Source organism: Poeciliopsis prolifica, unplaced genomic scaffold, assembly GCF_027474105.1.
Source record: "Poeciliopsis prolifica strain line A6 unplaced genomic scaffold, Auburn_PproV2 SCAFFOLD004, whole genome shotgun sequence".
In the NCBI taxonomy this organism is placed as follows: domain Eukaryota; kingdom Metazoa; phylum Chordata; class Actinopteri; order Cyprinodontiformes; family Poeciliidae; genus Poeciliopsis; species Poeciliopsis prolifica.
This window is the reverse complement of record NW_026562379.1, coordinates 7,416,471-7,434,120: the sequence shown is the minus strand read 5'-3', so window position 1 is coordinate 7,434,120 and position 17,650 is coordinate 7,416,471. Positions and strand designations below refer to the sequence as shown.

At 38.1% G+C, this 17,650-nt stretch overlaps 1 protein-coding gene across 1 annotated transcript in view; it reads left to right on the top strand.

The window, feature by feature from the left end:
• Nucleotides 1-16,196, top strand: part of clmpb (CXADR like membrane protein b) — a 75,998-nt gene extending 59,802 nt beyond the window's left edge. The window contains exons 3-7 of the mRNA XM_055028839.1: nt 3,503-3,707; nt 7,832-7,999; nt 9,112-9,234; nt 9,724-9,865; nt 10,897-16,196. Coding sequence (XP_054884814.1) covers nt 3,503-3,707; nt 7,832-7,999; nt 9,112-9,234; nt 9,724-9,865; nt 10,897-11,233 — 975 coding nt within the window. The 3' untranslated portion in view covers nt 11,234-16,196. The remainder of the gene's footprint in view (nt 1-3,502; nt 3,708-7,831; nt 8,000-9,111; nt 9,235-9,723; nt 9,866-10,896) is intronic.
• Nucleotides 16,197-17,650: the final 1,454 nt, after the last annotated feature.

The window sequence follows — 17,650 nt, the reverse complement described above, 5'->3', positions numbered from 1 at the left end:
TTGGAAAAAGTCCATGGGAATTGTGGGAAACAGAAAAAATTAATGGGAAACTATAGATTATTTCACCAACATTATCATGTTGGTGAATAGAATTGTTTCTGGATTACTTTCCTTTGTACCGTCACAAAATAAGATATATTTATTCCATTTTACTTCTAAAATAAGACTCAGGTTGAGCTAAGTTCCTCGTGATCAGTTTCTTTCAACTGTATTTGGGAAATTATTGGCTTATTAAATGGTAAATCAAAGAAAAGTTTCTGCTTGTTGTGTTTATTCTTTGGCTTTCCTTAGCTGTATGGTTTTCAGTTTGAAACTTCTTACCTTTTAATTCAAATTAAGTTAATGTAGTGCCTTAACAACTTGCTTTTATTATTTTTTATAACATTTTAACATTTTTCATAACTTTTGTGGTATTTGTTTAACTACAGTGAAAAGGGGACAATACAACAACAACAACAAAAAACTTCAAAACTGCAGAATGGAATAACTGGAGCAGAAAAAAAAGCATGTGTTAAAAAAAGAAAAACATCAAAAGTTACATTTTAATGATCTCAGAAAAAGGCTGCCATATTGCAATGAATATTTAAAAGGATGAAAACAATGAAGGCACCATTAATTAAAATCAAACATCCAAAGATGTGATTATGACACCACATGTGCAGCTGAATGAATGAATCATTCTTTTTTTCTGCTCCATGGCAGTATTTGGAAGGAAGGACTCTTCATTTGTCAACATTTAGCCACTATTTAGCAAGAGAAGACATACACATATTAATGACTTCGAACACTGTAGTCATACCTCTGGAAGATTTGCATTAATTGTCATTCAAGTTTGTTTCTGATGGGAAAAGAGACAAACTGTAAAAAGCTGAAAATGTTTCATCTGATTTTATTAAAATATGGCGTGTTGAAAATTGTTTATACTTTTGTCAATAATAGTAAAATACTTATTGCCATTATAACAATCATGAACTTCTTGTAATTTCAAGTAAACAAAATCATAAGTAGATTTATCAACCTCCACTGAAAGAAGGACTCTGAAAACAATTGTGAATCTTAGCAAGATTCAAAATAAACTAAACTAGAACTAAAATTCCAGTTTAGTTCTCAGTGGAAATCTGGAAATTCCCCAGCTGTGACTCATGTTGAATAAGCTTGTTTTAGATCTGAGTTATGTAATCTCATCCACACCCACTGACACGTGGAATAAAATATTTAACAAATGAAATACAAAAGTGAAAAAAGGAGAAAAATGATTGTCATAGAGTCTTATTATTGTTCTTTTGGAGGTATAATTGGCAATGCAAGATTAATATATGACATTTGTTCATGTCACATTTATTTTAATTAACCCTGAAGATTACATTAAGAGGAAATTAGGGATAACTCATCATGTATTTCAGTTCGTGTTGAATAAACAAACCACCTCATTTTAATTGGAAACTTTACTCACAGCCTGTGGTCATTTTGTTCAATTTTCCCACAATACCACACACTCATGAGTACTTTCCGGGTTTCTGTCCCATAAGAGAGTTTGCAGTATACACCCAGACATGACCAGAGGCATAAATACACATAGTCATATGCTGCAGCCTGCATTCACATATGTATGAGTAATAAATACCCACAGTTCATAAAAAAAAGCAAAAAGAAAGTGCCCATAGGCAAATATCTGTAAAATATCCTTTTTATGGTACCAAGGCTGTTCATATTTGCACCATAATGTCTTTTTGCATTTATTGAAGGTGTCCTTAAAATGTGCTGCGTGTGAAGTCGAGGTATATACATGTGTAAGTGGCCAGTGGTCACCTGTGGTCCCAGCAGGTGCCCCCATTTCTATCGGCACTGATGTGCTGTGGCACCAGCATTTAGCAGGCCCCCATCTGCAGGCTCTCCCTTGCCCTGAGTAATAGGCCACTGTGACAGCTGCGTTTGTTTGTGCTTGTGCGTGTGGATGGAGCGTAAGAGAAAAAGAAGAGGAACACATGCATTGTAAACTGAGAGAAAAAACTTTGAAAACGTTGTAAATGACCATGCTTATAGTGAACTTATCCATCATATTTATTTATTTATTTGTAACCATTTTTGACTGTGTAATAAAATAAACTAAGACTTTAATATTCTTGCAAGTCAAATGCAATGTTTTGACATCTGAAAATACAGTGTTGCATTATGCAGTGCACTGTGCTTCTGTGTGGCTTTTAATTCTGTGCCAACACCTAATCTGTGCCACAGTGGGTACTTTAATCTTTTATCAGCAACCAAATAGATTTTTCTGTCTTTTTGTACGGTTTTGCTTGTAGAAAGCTTTGCTTGTAGAAAGCTTTGCTTGTACAAAGACCATAAGGAGATAGTAGTCCTCATAATCAGCGGAATGTGCTGTAGCATCATCACAAATGCATTCATCTGTGAAATATTCTATGCCAGCGGTTAATTATAAAATAATTGTTACCATTGCTACTCATACTGTAAGTACTAGAATGGTGAATTTGTCAGCATTGTGAGTAGATGGTGAGGCAACACTTTGCTTATGTACCAGTCGTTCACGTATGATCTTTGCAGTTGTGAAAGTTTTGATGTCCCTGATTGCCTACCAGTTAAATAGATTGAGGATGTTCCTTGTGAGACATGAAGATCTACTTAGGCAAATGTACTTCTATGTAGCATGAATTGGAGTAATGTTTGGAATGATAAAATAACAGGTATTTCAAATGTAAATGCAAGTTTCAAGATGAAACTTAGGCTGTTTTTTCATACATATATATTAGGAAAATTACTTTTTAGAAAGGAGCAGGGTAGATCTGATTTTAGTCTTTGCATAAAACATTTGAAGCTTGTTTCAGACAAATCAGAAATAAATATTTCACAGACAAATTTAATTGAATTTCAAATAAATTCCTGTTACTTATATGGTCAATCTACAACACCATCAACATTCAATTTACATAAAAAAAGTTAATTCAATTCATTTACACTTACATTTCAGTTGATGCTAGCTATGAAACGATTCAGTTTATTATTTGACTAGTTTGAAAAGGTTTCCTGAGGAAACTCAGCAGATTGGATTGAGTCATCGATTTGCAGCACTCTCAACTCCTGGTTAAGCATTTCATGAAAGTAGACAAAGTCTTCCATTGTATCATTGAACTTTACTGCAGTCCCTCATCTTGAGCATCCATATGGCAACAGTGGAGAGAAAAAATTGGCCCCATACAAGCGGCCATCTGCCCTGACTAACACTGGGCTTGAGGAGACAGAGCAGACACACAAAAAGAAACAGAAGAGCTGATGTAGGAATACATTTAAAATGTTAATAACTGGAGAGGAAGAATGTTCAGTTGTTGGCAGCGTTATCTCAGTCTATTGCCACCTAGAGGAAGGTAACACAGCTGCATGGAATCCCAGACCAGAATCCGCTTCTATGGAAAGAAAGAAAAAATTGAGAGAAAACATAAAGTTAAAATACAGAAAAGTAAATTACATTTTTTTTTCCCACATCCAGATCATTACTTTCTTCGGAGGACAGGTCTACACTAACGAGGCCGTTGGCAGTGACACCAGCCGCTTGTCCTTCGCTGGGGAGTACCTGGGCGGTGACGCCTCCCTGCTGATCAGTGACCTGCTGCTGACCGACTCTGGGGAGTACTACTGTAAAGTCAAGACTGGGGGAAAGTACCACTGGAGCCAGGTCAACCTCATTGTTCTGGGTAAGGGTTTTCAGAGCTATTCTCATAGTGAGCATACAAACAAATAAATGCAGATAACAAATTCACTCAGAAGAGTTTGCACTCATCCTCAGACATGCCATCAGGTTATGACGGGACTCATTTGGACTGAAAACACACAAATAATATCAAACACATACACATGTAGGCCTAATCAGATGATTATTAGTCTGGCACATTTCCTCCATCATGCTGACTGATCTAATGATTCAATTTAATGCAGACGGTGTGATTTGATTTTCCTTATGCTGTTTGGGTTCGTTCGGAATGGTTTCTTGATGAGGTGAGACGGAAAACCATTGCTCGGGAAGATGAATTCAGGGACTGAGTAACACAGACAGATATGCCAGTGAATTCAAAAATACTTAACATCCCCTGTTAGACAAATGAAACTGCAATCTGAAAAGGCTTTTGCTCCCAAAATGTTTCTCTATGTTTTCACTATATTCTTTGTTCCAAAGATGCCAAAACATAGAAAATGCCATTTTCAAATACTGATTGCATTCACAAGAAAATAGTTGTGGAAACCGACCTGTGTAAAATAGTGACTGTCCCATAAATCTTGAAGCTGATTTTGACATTCTTTGGCAGCAACTATAATAATTGCAATTATTTCTTATGGAGGTATTTTCCCCCACTATTTTTGCAGAAGTCATTCTTATTGGAGAGTTTTTGGTTTAAAATCTGAAATTTAACTGAATTGTTTCAAGATATTGTTTTGTTGTTATTTAGCCATTCAGAGATGGATTTGCTAATGTACTTTAACCAGTCATATCACCAAAGTGTGCAAGAGGGTAAGGTCACAAACTGCTGCACATTCTCCCTCCTTCAAGATTTTCTGGTAGTAAAAATGTTTTTTGGCCTTGGAACCCTTCTATGGATGCCATATTCGTTCAGTCTCTTTCTTTTGAAACATGGACATCGACCCTAACTGAAGCAGGTGAGATATGCAATGTCTATATGCTCCTCTGGGTTATTTTGTGACCTGCTGGATGAGTTGTTGACATGCTCTTGGTGTAATTTTGGGTGGGTAGCGAGTGGTTGGCAACTGTTCCCTGTTTTCTCTGTGGATAATTTCTACCATTGTGTTTCACTCATGCTGGAAAGCCTCAGAAATAGGTTTTGCAACTCTTTGAAGACCTAAAAAGGTCAATGTCTTTGTTTCTTATCCTTTAATTTTGTTCAATTAGGTGTTGATGTGTTTTGATCTGAGCTCTTTTAACCTACTTCAGATCACACTGGTTGGTAAGTGATATTCTAATTTTACAGAGATATATCAGCTTTCAGACCTTGCTGTTGTTAGTAATACTGAGCTTAACGTTCCAAAACATAGTAGTTACAATATTCAAAGGTAGTTAATAATTCAATAACTGGAGGATAACAAAAGGAAAGTACTTTATTCATATAAAATAGGTCTCTCAGGATATATATTTGTTCTTCAAAAAAATGCATTACCTTTTGAAAGCTGCATTTTTTTCTGTCCATCTTTGTCCAATATTAAAAATTGGTAATCGTATGGATTTAATTATGACAAAATGCAAAAAGAGCTGAAGAAAGAGGTCAAATGCATTTTCAAAGAACTATAATAATTTGCGATACTTTGTGTAATTAAATTTACTCAGCATAGATGTATATTTTTTTTTTTAAAAAGCGTAACTTATTATTCTTGTTAATACCATACATGTTTTACGTCTGGACAACAGCGATAGCTCACAGAGTTCAAGGACATCAAAAGAGGAGGAGCTCTGCCACATGAGCCTGACACAAAGTCTGGTGGGAGGAACAAGTTTATTCTGTGTCAGAAAAGTATCAGAAAAGCAGGCGAATTAATAAAACATCTCGGGAGATTAGTTCAACCAGACGTTATTGGTTTTCTAATGGAGCAATCTGTTAATCCTCTCACTCTCAGTTTTATAAAGATATTGTGGTGACTAGAGTCTCAATTTTCACAAATTGCCTTCAGCTCTGCGTCGACACTTTTGCTTCCAAAAGGGACAAATGTCTGAGATTCTGCTCCTGCTCCCCCGCGTCCGGATGATAACTTGTAGCTGGCTTGGCATAAAACAGTAAATGTCAGTGGTTGCATTTGTTTGCTTGCCAGTGCATATAGCATTATATGCAAACTTGGTCACTCATGCCAGGAAGTTTACTGTTTGCTTGACTGAATATTGGAATTTTCATGTGCAGATTTCAGGCTTTAGAAGCGAAATGGATTGATGGTGCAAGTTTGGTAAACCTTTTTGGGGGACTTCTGCTGCAGTTCAGTCTTATTCACCATGACAGAGCTGACAGATGCTCAGTGCTCCGCAATCAGCCGTTCTCGTTATATTGCTCACCGAGCGTGTGAGCCAATGCCATTCTGCTTCTGACATACTCCCGAATTATGTTACCATGTCAGAGTTACTTATTCTCCAACTTTGCTCACAAGCAAGCACATGCAACTTTACATGACTAATTTGACAGTTGCACAAAACACAAAACAGATATATAAATTTAGTCGACCAATCATCTAAAATTATGTCACTAGAGAGGGAGACAACTGTGTTCCATTTTCTTTTTATAGTGAAGCAGTGCCTCTGAGCAAGAATCTAAGCAGAGCAGCTGTACAGATCTCAGCAGGCTACAGCTATACTGCTCTGTGCCTCCAGCTGTGGCAGACTATGACCAAAACTATTAACCTGTGGAAAAAATGGTACTACACACATTCATGGCCTGGTCTGTGGCTCTGTTGTCCATTCCCTGCAGAAAGCCATTCCCAGTTTGCAGAAAACAAACAGAAAATGGCCAACTAACTTTAAAAAGATGACATCTCAGGTTTTAAAAGACCTACCATAAGTCTAGATAGTACTCATCATAGTGACTGGCTTTGCCTTATTATAGTGTAAAAATTTTTTTAAAAGTGACGATGAACCTTAGATGTCACGATTGACCTCTTTTATTATCTTGGTCACTATGCATGAGGGTATAGTGACCAAAGTCCTTATCCACCTACATGTATTAAATATTGCTCTGACTGTTGTTATGGAGACATTTAAGCAATTTGTTTTTGATTATCTGACTAATGAAGATAAAGACACTATGTGCATCACTTAAGAATTGTTCTTTTCTCTTTTTTACCATTTTGAATAACTGTGAACTCTTTTCTGTTTATACAGCAACAACTTACTGGACAGTTATAAAGCTGCCAAATGTTGAGCTGTATCAATATCATATCTATATCATATCTATATGATGTTGCCATCATATAGATATCTGCAAAACCTAATAAGAGGCAGCAGACTGTAAAGTCTGTAATTACGTTTCCATTTAACTAGATCAAACGACCACCACGACTTTGTTGTGGAGAATTAGCTTTCTCTACTACACATTTTTATGATTTCTTATTTACAATCACAAAAAATCAGTGTAGGGATGTGCGTGCATGGGCAAGTGTGTGTGAGAAGAATTTATAATTTTGTTCTTTTTTAATAAAGGTCCAGCCAAGGACTGGGTTTACAAATTAACCTGTGGCTAGAAAACATTTCCACAAAACAACGGTTGCTTTGTTTCTCACATGTAACATTGTTTAATGAGTTGTCCTTGATTAACAAAATTTGAATTAAATTCAGTTGAAATGCTACGTCTTAAGCAGATGGAGAAAACTGTGGGTTTCAGCACTTCCTCCACTGCTCCTGGAGCTGTCTACCTGCCCTTTGCTGCTGTAGGGTGCTGAGGGTTGCAAGTTTTCCACCATTCTCAACATTCTAACAATTTTGCACTTTCAGGTAACAAATTGTTGAAGGTCATAAAAACACAGGGGCCTGTTTCAGCAATGTGCCCTGTCCGCTTTAATGTTACATGATGTCTTGGTCAAATAGTCAATAACACAATTGGGATTCCCTCTTGAGATGTCCTCGTTGTGGAGCAAAACTACCCCAGCTCATGTAAGCAGGCAGCTTCTCCATATGGTAATAAATGAAAAAAGATTGCAAATTTGTTATTTTCAACAAAAACCTTTGTATTCTAAGAAGTCTGCAATCTTTTGAAAACTGTATCTGCTATTTTTAACATTAAAAGAGAAATAATTTTGTTATCCTTGTGACACTTTTTGTTTTGTTTTCTCACAGAAAAGCCCTCCAAGCCAAGGTGCCGGATGGATGGAAAACTCTTGGAGGGCAAGGATGTCAAGCTGAGCTGTAAATCCAGCGATGGTTCAGACCCCATTAGCTACAAGTGGGAGCGAGTGCTTGACAAAGGGAAGAGTTTGGGCAAACTTCCAAACTTGGCACTGATAGGTAAGAAAAGTAATGCTTTAGAAAGACTTTGAAAAAAAGAGCGAGACAACACTACACTGAGATGATGTGCTGATTCACAATTCAGTTCCTCTTCATAGAAATGCTATGATAATTCATTTTTATATTAATTACTTTTTTTCTTTGTTATTGCAGCTTTAATCCCAGAGAGATTTCTGCAAAGCACACCACTGTAAACCTGACTCCTCCCATCTACTATTTTAAACATCTATAAACACCGGTACCTAAACCTACTGAGGCAAACTTCCTTCTCCCATTGTAGATCCTGTAGCAGCTCCACAAGATTTATTAAATGTTACAACATTTGGCTCAAGAGAACATGCGTGTATTCATCCACTGATACTTCAATCAGTTAATATGCTTGGATTGTTCTGATTCTCTCCCTAGACACAGGCAATAAGCCTAAAACCATGGAAATGAGTTCTATTTATCCTTTTCCAGAAAATCAAACTACACAACATTGTGATTTGTGGTTTTATTCTGTCAGAATTATGTGCATTATTACAAGAATTTGTGATGAAACCGGGTTTAATGATTTTGAAATGTCAAGTCGCCTCAAGTGAATCATAGTTGCGACCATTAAAGCAGTGTGTGCATTTTCTGGGAGTGAAGCTGAAGTGGAAGAAAAAACTAATCCAATACACTGAAAGGTTTTTCAGCTTTTCTTCTATATTCCAATCGACAAACCAAGCAATGGATAAATAACATACCACTATTACAGTATTTTTTTTTCCTGTAATTGTGGTACATGTCCAGCCAAAATCCTTCCAGTTAGTGGCATCAACCAAACACCACCTGTTCAGTATAATTACTTTTCATGGGACAATAACACACAGCATCAACAGCCATTATTTATGGGTCTAGTGAAAGCTAATACCACATGGTTGTCAGTGGTGCAGATGACTAAATGTCCCATATGGCTCTGGGGCGCCGTCACCCTGTCAGACACACTCCTGCTTCTCTCCTCAGGTCCTCCTGACTATGATGGACCTCCACTGGAAAATATCCCCCCACTATTCCACTCCCATTTGCTCTCTCTTGTTGAATATATTTCAAGCCCCGTTTCATAAATGACATCTTATTTTTTGTGGCAGATCTGAAGAACCCAGAGATTGTCACCCTGAGGAATCTTACCATGGACAGCACAGGCGTCTACAGGTGCACAGCAAGCAATGATGTGGGAGAGGAAAACTGCACCATTGAGGTCACGATGCAGCGTGAGTTGTGGAGAGGAACTTGACCTCACAGTCTTCACCTTACACCAAACTGCCACACTGACTGATGGTTATTGTTTTAAACAACTCCAAATACATTTATTCTTCACCCTGCCTCTCCTCCCCTTTACCTTCCTATCGAATGCAATAAACCCATAGCGATGGCCTCTCCATTTTAAATGCCATGTTTCACTGTCAAAATGATGCATTCTTTGAGAGTCCCCTGGCAGGGTCATGTATGGGGGAATAGAAAAAAAAGGACAGAGCTAGCAGCTCAGCATAAAGGTTTTTTGGTCTTTGGTGTTAAATTAATGTCCTTAAATTAAATATGGATGGAGGGACTCAAAAGAAAGAAGTGAGTCTTTTTCTAGTGAATGTGCATGTAAAATGATTATTAATAAATTGAAGACTAACAGGGAAAATGGAATATTATTTTACCAGAGAGAAAAGCAGAATATATGTCTAATCGCTTTCTTCTTTTTTCATCCACAGATGTGAGGGATGTTGGGACGGTAGCGGGAGTAGTGGTGGGAATCTCCCTCGGTGTCCTCATTGTCATAATAATCATCTGGCTCGTCTTCTGGAAGAAAGAAAAAAAGAAGTACGAAGAGGAGGAGACCCCAAATGAGATCAGGTTCAGTCATATTCTTGTCATCTGTCTCTCTTTTTTTTTTTTAAATCATTCTTACTATTAAAAATATAGCTCACTAAAATTTGGGACACAAAATGTTTTAAAATAAATACTCATACAGTGTGAAACAGCTGTTCATGCTCAGGATATTCATGCCACCGCATTGCCAAGGTTATAGGTCTTATGCTTCTGACAACATCAGCTGATAATTTTATTGTCCTAATGCAGAAATCTTTACACCTATTTATGAAAACATTTAGTAGTCTCAAGCTTGAATTTGCCACTTATTTTCCCTTTAGCTTGGAAAAAACATTTTTTTAGTTTTATGGAACTGTTTACACTATGCACAAGAACCTTGTTCTCTGCGTGGAGATGCATGTATTTGTAATGGCTAAAGCTTCAAACGTTATCCATTAAATTTTTTTGTTAATAATAATAATAATCTTGGTTGTATTAGAAAATATCTCCACCTAAGATATGCATTTCTGACTCTGTTCACAAGCATCATTGGACTTCATGTTTTGACCAAGAACTTTTTCACAAACTACCTGCGTGTTTAACACCCTTTCTTATAATAGTTTGCTTTTGAAATTGAAATAAATAACAAGGATTATTGCTTTCGTTCTTAATAACATTGGGGCACCCAGGTATGATTTTTCTGTGCTTTCTCTGAGACTTGTATTATGTCATATTAAAACTCAAGTACAAGTTGATTTATTTGGGATAGTTTTCATTGTATTTTCTGCGCCTTTTTTTTTCTTCAACAGTTGCATCTGGGGAACCAGTGATTCGAGCAGAATTCATTATTCCATGCAAATTTGCTTCAGAAAACTCTCAGGCTAGGGGGTATCTCATGAATTACATGAAGCTCTGGCAAACTACAAGTCCCCTGTGCTTCAGACCTTGGAATAGTGTAATGCAGGGACACTCTGCTGAGCTGTTATTGTGTTAGGGTTCTCTTCTCTGCTTCAAGAGTTACTTTTTATATCTAATAAATATTGTTGTCCTTATGTGCTGTGTTTCCCAACATACAGGGAAGATGCTGAGGCTCCCAAGGCCAAATTGGTGAAGCCAAACTCCTTATCCTCGTCCCGTTCTGGCAGTTCACGCTCCGGCGCCTCCTCCACCCAATCAATGGTGCACAACAGCACCCAACGTGGCCACCGCCCACGTCCACCTGCAGTGGCAGCTCTCAAGGAAAATGGACAGCCTCCAGGCTTCCCCCAGTCCCCTCCGGCTTACACCACAGTGGTGCCCCCCAAAACCCCTGAGCCCCCTGTCACTCCAAAATTCAACTCCAGGAACATGTCTGGACCCACACCCCCAACTCTCATGGTCCCAGCCCAGACCAAGGCCTTTCAGACTGTGTAGGCCTGAAAGTCACGCCCTTTCCTGCAGCCATGTAAGACTCCGACCCCTCCCTGAAGCCCCATAACCCTCTCTCCCAAAGACTGAGACTCTTCCATAAACAAAGAAATGCAACTAGTTTAAAGGATGTAATTAAAAGAGTCAATACTATAATTCCAAAAGTACTTTTAATGAATGCATAACTTAAAGGGTAAAATATAAGACATGCTTGCCCCTACTGATTTAAAAAAAAAACAAAAACAAACAAAAAAGCTGAAACCTGAGATGCAAAACGATCCCATGGCTGAAGGTAGAACTTTTTTGCTGCATTTCTTCTTTTTGCTTCAGATGGCACAGAGAAGCACCATGTGCATTGAGGTGGAAGGCGCCCCCTTGAAGAGCTTTATTTATTTATCAAATCAAAGGCTTAGGCATGCAGTCAGAGTGAGAAAAGGAAACTAAAAACATACTTACATTCACCATCCGTTAAACAAGATGAATTTAAGTAGGGCGGAAAAGAGGGGAAAAGTGGTAGACTGTCTGGGAAGTTGGGTTTTTGTTGTTGTAAAGTTGGAGACCAGGGAGGAGGGGTGATTCTCTGATTTATATCACTCTTCACCTCTATCTGGCTGCTTCCAACAACTTGCTCTAAAACCACAAACCGCTTTGCCTCCCCCCATGGGCCTGGCCAATTTTGCCCATCCATGTGGACAGACACAGTGCGCAGCGTGTGCATCATTCGCCTCATTGCTTTTGGTCTTTTGTGTTCTCGCAGAGGAACCGGTGAGAAACCACAGACTAACTCAGCTGGCTCGTGAACGCCTCATCTGCTTCACTGTTCAACTGTCTTAGGGCGCGGGAGGGACTTCAGGAACAAGGATGTAGCATTGACAGTCAAATCAATGAACTTGTTATCGTTCCTCCCACATCTACATTGTTAAACTCCTGTACTGCTACCAAATATTCTCCTAAGTACTTAAGTAGCATTTATTAGACCTATAGCGATTCTTTAAAAATAGAGGTAAGCATCTATTAGAACAGCTAGAATCTTTGTTTGGTTTTGTCTCTGTTTCCTTTTGTCTCGTTTTCCTGTGTGGGTTACAAAATGTCAAAGGCAGCCATGTGTCCAGTCCCTCATTTTAAGAAGTGCCACCAATGCCCCAGGATGGGTTGTGATTGGTATTTTTTTCTTATCATTTTCTTTTTGTTTACCAGCTACATTTCTGAACTGAAGCCAAAATTTGTTGAGATGAATGTGTGATTTACAAAGATGGTGGAGTCTATTATTTTCAGCCTCCTTCAGGGTACAATATCAAACTAAGGCACATGACTTTCAAATTTTACTCTAGCTTGTCTTAAGATGGGGAACAAGGAGTGTGGCTCCAGATAAATCTAATACTCTCCTTGGATCCATAACAGCAGTGTGGCACTTGATTGTTGTTTCACCCAATCACTTGCTTGGTTAATGCTTGTTGCCAGCAAGAAACCTAGTTGTTGTATCCTCTAAGACACAAAATGCAGTTTGACTGAAAGTAGCTGAAAACAGGGCAAGTAGCCTATCTAGTGTGCCTTTGAAATCCCTCTCCCTTTAGATGTTTTCTTTTCTCTTTTCTAAACCCCTCACCACCCCTCTCCCTTGGTCCTTATCTTCAGTGTACCAGCGGTTAAGTCTCTGTTCACATGAAACTTTGAGGGTCACCAGCAGGAAGCCCTCCATATCACAAGAACTGCCCCAGAAACGGATGCAGCCGAAGAAGCACCAAGCAGAGTGAGTGGTGAGAAAGCAATCCCATGCCACAAGACTATTTACTGTACATTATGTAATCAGTCTTGTTTTATATTGTACATAAAGATAGCTATACGCACATGATGTCAGTTCAACTTAAAAATAAGGGTATGTCAGGAAAATGCTTCCTCACAAAATAATGCCAAGTGAGAAATCCAAAGTGAAGTCAAACTGTCTTTTTCTGAAGTTACAAATGACAATGATACTAACCCTAATGTGAACAAACATTTTAAATTTGTGGATCTGTACAAGGCAAACTCATATGAACCATTATAACCACTTCCAATTTACTATATATTTTTTGCTTCTGAAAAAAAACAAAAACAACTATTTATCTATAGATTCTTGGACAAGTTTTAAAGGCCACCATTGTGTTCAAACATGACATGAGTTAGTGACAGTTAAACTTTGCTTTGAAAGTAATTATAGAGATAAAATGTCATCTCATTATAAAATAAGAACATAGACCTCGCTTATCATATTAACTTGGTTAAAAGTTGAGGTTAACATATAGAAGGTGTTCACCAGTGAGATTGTTTGCATTGCTGCACAAATCCAAATATAATTTTAATACAATTTATTTTGCTACATTTAAAACTTATTTCCATCCAGACATAATCTAGCGCCTTCAACATACAATTAAAATTGTATTCTGAAAGGTGAACTTTCAATGTTTCTTAAAATGCAAACTTTCACTGATCACACAGATGAATTTGCTATTTGATAGGCTGTAGTTTCTCAGCCTTTGGAAAATTTCTAGTTTTGTCTTGCTCACATCTGTAATCAGAGAAATAATTCAAACATTTCAAACAATCAGAATTATTAGCGGGAAAAACAAAGCTAAAGGAAGAGCTATGTTTATCTTTATCCTGTATTTCTACATTTAATTATTTATTTGTATTTTTTTTTTTTACCAGGGTAGCTATCAGAGCCACTGTGTCCTATTTGCTATTTGATAGCCTAGAACTCCCATCATCCGTGGCTCTGCATCATTAGAGCAAATTTGGTCATGTTTCAGGTCTAAATCTGCAACATCTGCCAGGAAAGGATGTGTTGTTTGATTTCACACATTGGATTTCACACATGACTTAACCACAGAGGTAATTGGGATTTTTTTTATTTATTTATTTATTTTTTTGTATTATTTCACTAAAAGCAGCGCGTCATATTCGACCAGGAAGGTTACTCTATGTCTGTAATAGAGGAGTTTTGAACGTGCGTACTGACATGTCTGCAAATACACTTGTAATTGTGTGTGAACGTGTATGCGTGGGTGTGTGCATTTAAATTCAGTATTTGCCCTTGGGACACACCCACACACTCTGATGTTACCCATTCAATGAGGGCGAAGGATGCAGTCAAGCAAGGGAACTCATTTTTAAATGTACATGACTGAAGACCGGCAGTGTTGATTTTAGCTTTTGCTTAGTTTTATATGCCTTCTGAACTTTGCTTCACAGGCAGCAGTCATGTTTTTGCTTGTGGGGGTGGCGTCGCGAGACAAAGAGCGTTCATAATTCATGACTCTCATCAGCTCTGGAGGGGACTGGTACACTCCTGCTATCTCTGTGCAGAATGCACTTTGCCCAGGTTGTCTTTGTGGCATCTCACCAAACAGACACACATAGTTACAAGTTGTATATACATACACATCAACAGGTGCACGCATCATATGCAAGATGCATATGACAGTGCAGTTGTGTCCACACGCAAGCACACCTCACAGAAACTGACACCCTTTGCACAAACAAAAGCCCAAACAAGCATTCCCTGTTATTTCTGCTCCTTCAGAATCAATTTGATGGATCGAATGTCTGGAGGTATTACCGCTGACTGATGGAGCCCGGATACTAAATGTGGCACAGAATGGGTTGTGGCATCACTCAGAGGACATGTGCACACACTTGCATAAAAAAACGATACAGTAAGAAAACACACACACTTGGAAGCACTCGCTAAAACAGACACTGCTGTGCATCTTAAAGATCTTGACAGCATATGCTGAAAGATTTTTTCCCCAGCTTGGGAATTTACAAGAGTGGTACCGGGAAACAAGAGAGTTATAACAGCATTGGTTCTGAGCCAGGGCTGTGGGCTCGTGTCATTGAAATTCCCTCCTCCACAGATGAAAGTAGCAGTGGTGGTGGAGTGTGGGAATCAAGTCTTCCAGCTTTAAATTCCTCCAAGCTTTTTTTGATTTGCTTTCCAGCGTCGGCAAGTCTCAGGTGGCAGATTCCCCAGTTTATGAGCCCTCACCCTGCATACTTCTTTGTGACCAAACAAACTCGCTCTTTTTCCAACAAATGAATTTTAAGTCGCTTTTGTCATTTCAGTGTGCATAGAAGGAAAAAAGTCTTAATGCCCCACAGCTCGGCGTGTCGGCTCCATATGCAATAATATCAGTCAGCAGCACCGCACATTGTCTTGTTACCAATACTCAAAGGTGCAGTTTAATGGTTAATGGTTATCCTGCGGTATGTGATGGGAGAATGAATCTCATGTAGCTACAGTGTTTTATGTTCTGTTAGTCGCATTTTAGTTCTAATTAAAGCTATTGAGCAGGGCAATCTGTGGTTTGGCCTTGTCTGTCAGTATAAGAGAATGTGATGTATTATTGCTTCTTAAAAGTGGAGATGAACGAGGCTTGGTTCAGCCTCAAGGAAGTTAAAGAGAGATTGTAAGAGGTACCTGCATGTCATAAGATTGAGCAGATGAACGGGAATGCTTTGCTTTGATGTAACATAACTGTAATCAACTAAAAGTAATCAAAAAAATCAAAAATTGTAAATATATCAACTAATTGATTTTTGAAGCTTTACTTTGTCTTTTTTTTGTTTGTTGGTTGTTTTTTTTTTTTTTATGTTTATCCATGTACTTTGCACTTTTCAGTGTGCTATGCTCATCACCGGTGTGTGTTGATTCTGTGTGGTCGGCTGTTTCCTCTTGACTGCGTTGTTTCAGTGTCAGGGGCAGACAGGCTCAGCATGGCTCGACTAAAGGGAAATGTAAAACACTTTTGTTTACTTTACTCTCATCTGTTTTCTGATGTGTATTTTCATTTTAGTTTTCTAAAATAATAAGGGATTTTTTTTTCTTTGTTCATTTGATGAAAACAATCCTTGTAAATATCATGAGTAAAAAATGTATATTTTTACGACTTCTGAGTTATTACTCTTTCATTTGCAAATAAAATATTCAATGACAACCTAACTGGTCTTGTGACATCTTCCTTTTGAATTAGAATGAGGTAGACTCCTAGAGTTATAAAATCGTGAATAATTTATTCGTGCTCCGAAGTGTCTCATCCTTTGCTGGTGTGTGGGAAGTGGTAAGGTCAGAGCTTTTATGCTTAGTAGAAGCTTGCACACTTTACGTATGTGTTTATGAAGGGTCACTCTGATCTGCTTAGCTGACTGTACCAGAATTTGACAGCTGTCAAAAAGAATTACTTTTATTGTCTGCTTATCAGAGGAATCTAACCTGCAAAGCCTAAGAAAGCATGAATATCAGCAGTGCATAATTTCAGTATGACACACATTTAAGCGTTATACAGTTTTGACCCAGACAAATAAGTTCAACAATGTTTTTTTTTAAGCTATTTGAGTGCTGTATAAAATATCGGCATTTGACAGTGAGAATTCAGAACAGTTGTCACCTCTTCTAAAGATATGTGAAACGCCTGAAAATAAATTAATCTTTCATTGCCTTAGCATAATCTGAACCTATTGGCCTTTGTGCAGCCCCCTTTGTTACATTAGATTGGCTTCTTAAGATTTCACAAGGTTGGAGAATACATAGAAGGATCTTTAACTCTTCCTCTGGACAATCTCCTTGGATAGTCCACTGACATGGGTCCTCTATGGCTTTCAGCTTGTCTACAGGTTTCCCATTGAAATAGAATGAAAGAAGGTTAATTTGGTGTCCGTATTGGATTTATTTTTTTGTTTTTTTTCATGATGTTCCTGACAAAGACCCAGAGGTGACTCATTTTCAATATTCTGGTAGAGTCCACTAGGTTTGGATTTTAAATCTCTTGGTATTTGAAATGTTCCCTGGTAATTTGTGAAAAAAAGAACCCGCAGCATCACATGTTTCATACACCTCAGCGGGCAGGACGTGCTTTTTCACATAATTTCTTTCCCTGTCTAAACCATATTGTGATTGATTAGCTATATTCTAGTGTAGCTGGCTTCGGGATAGCTTTTAAGTGTATATGCTAGCTATTTCACATTGGGGTGTGTCAGCTAACTTAGGAAGGATAAGACTAGAAAACTTTTTTTAGACAGATGCTTATTTCTCACACCTATAATATTTTGAAGCCAATTCACATTTTTCGGGTGCTGGGATCCAGTGCTTCTCAAAATGTGAGGATGAAACATAAGGCAGAAAGATTTTTCTTATTCTTGCACCGTCAGCCACATTTTCACTGCCATTCATCTGTTTCCTCTGAAAAATCTTCTTCATATTGGCAAGCTACCAAACTGCCAAGACTCACAATATGTATAAACCCGAGCAAAATGGTGGCTTTGTCTGTTTCAAGGGCGTGCGAAGAAGGTTGCAGGAATTCACAAAAGCATGCATAATGCACTTTGCCAAGTGATCCATCCATGGAGGCTAATACATTTAAGAGCTGGCTACTGGCTGCGTGATGTGTG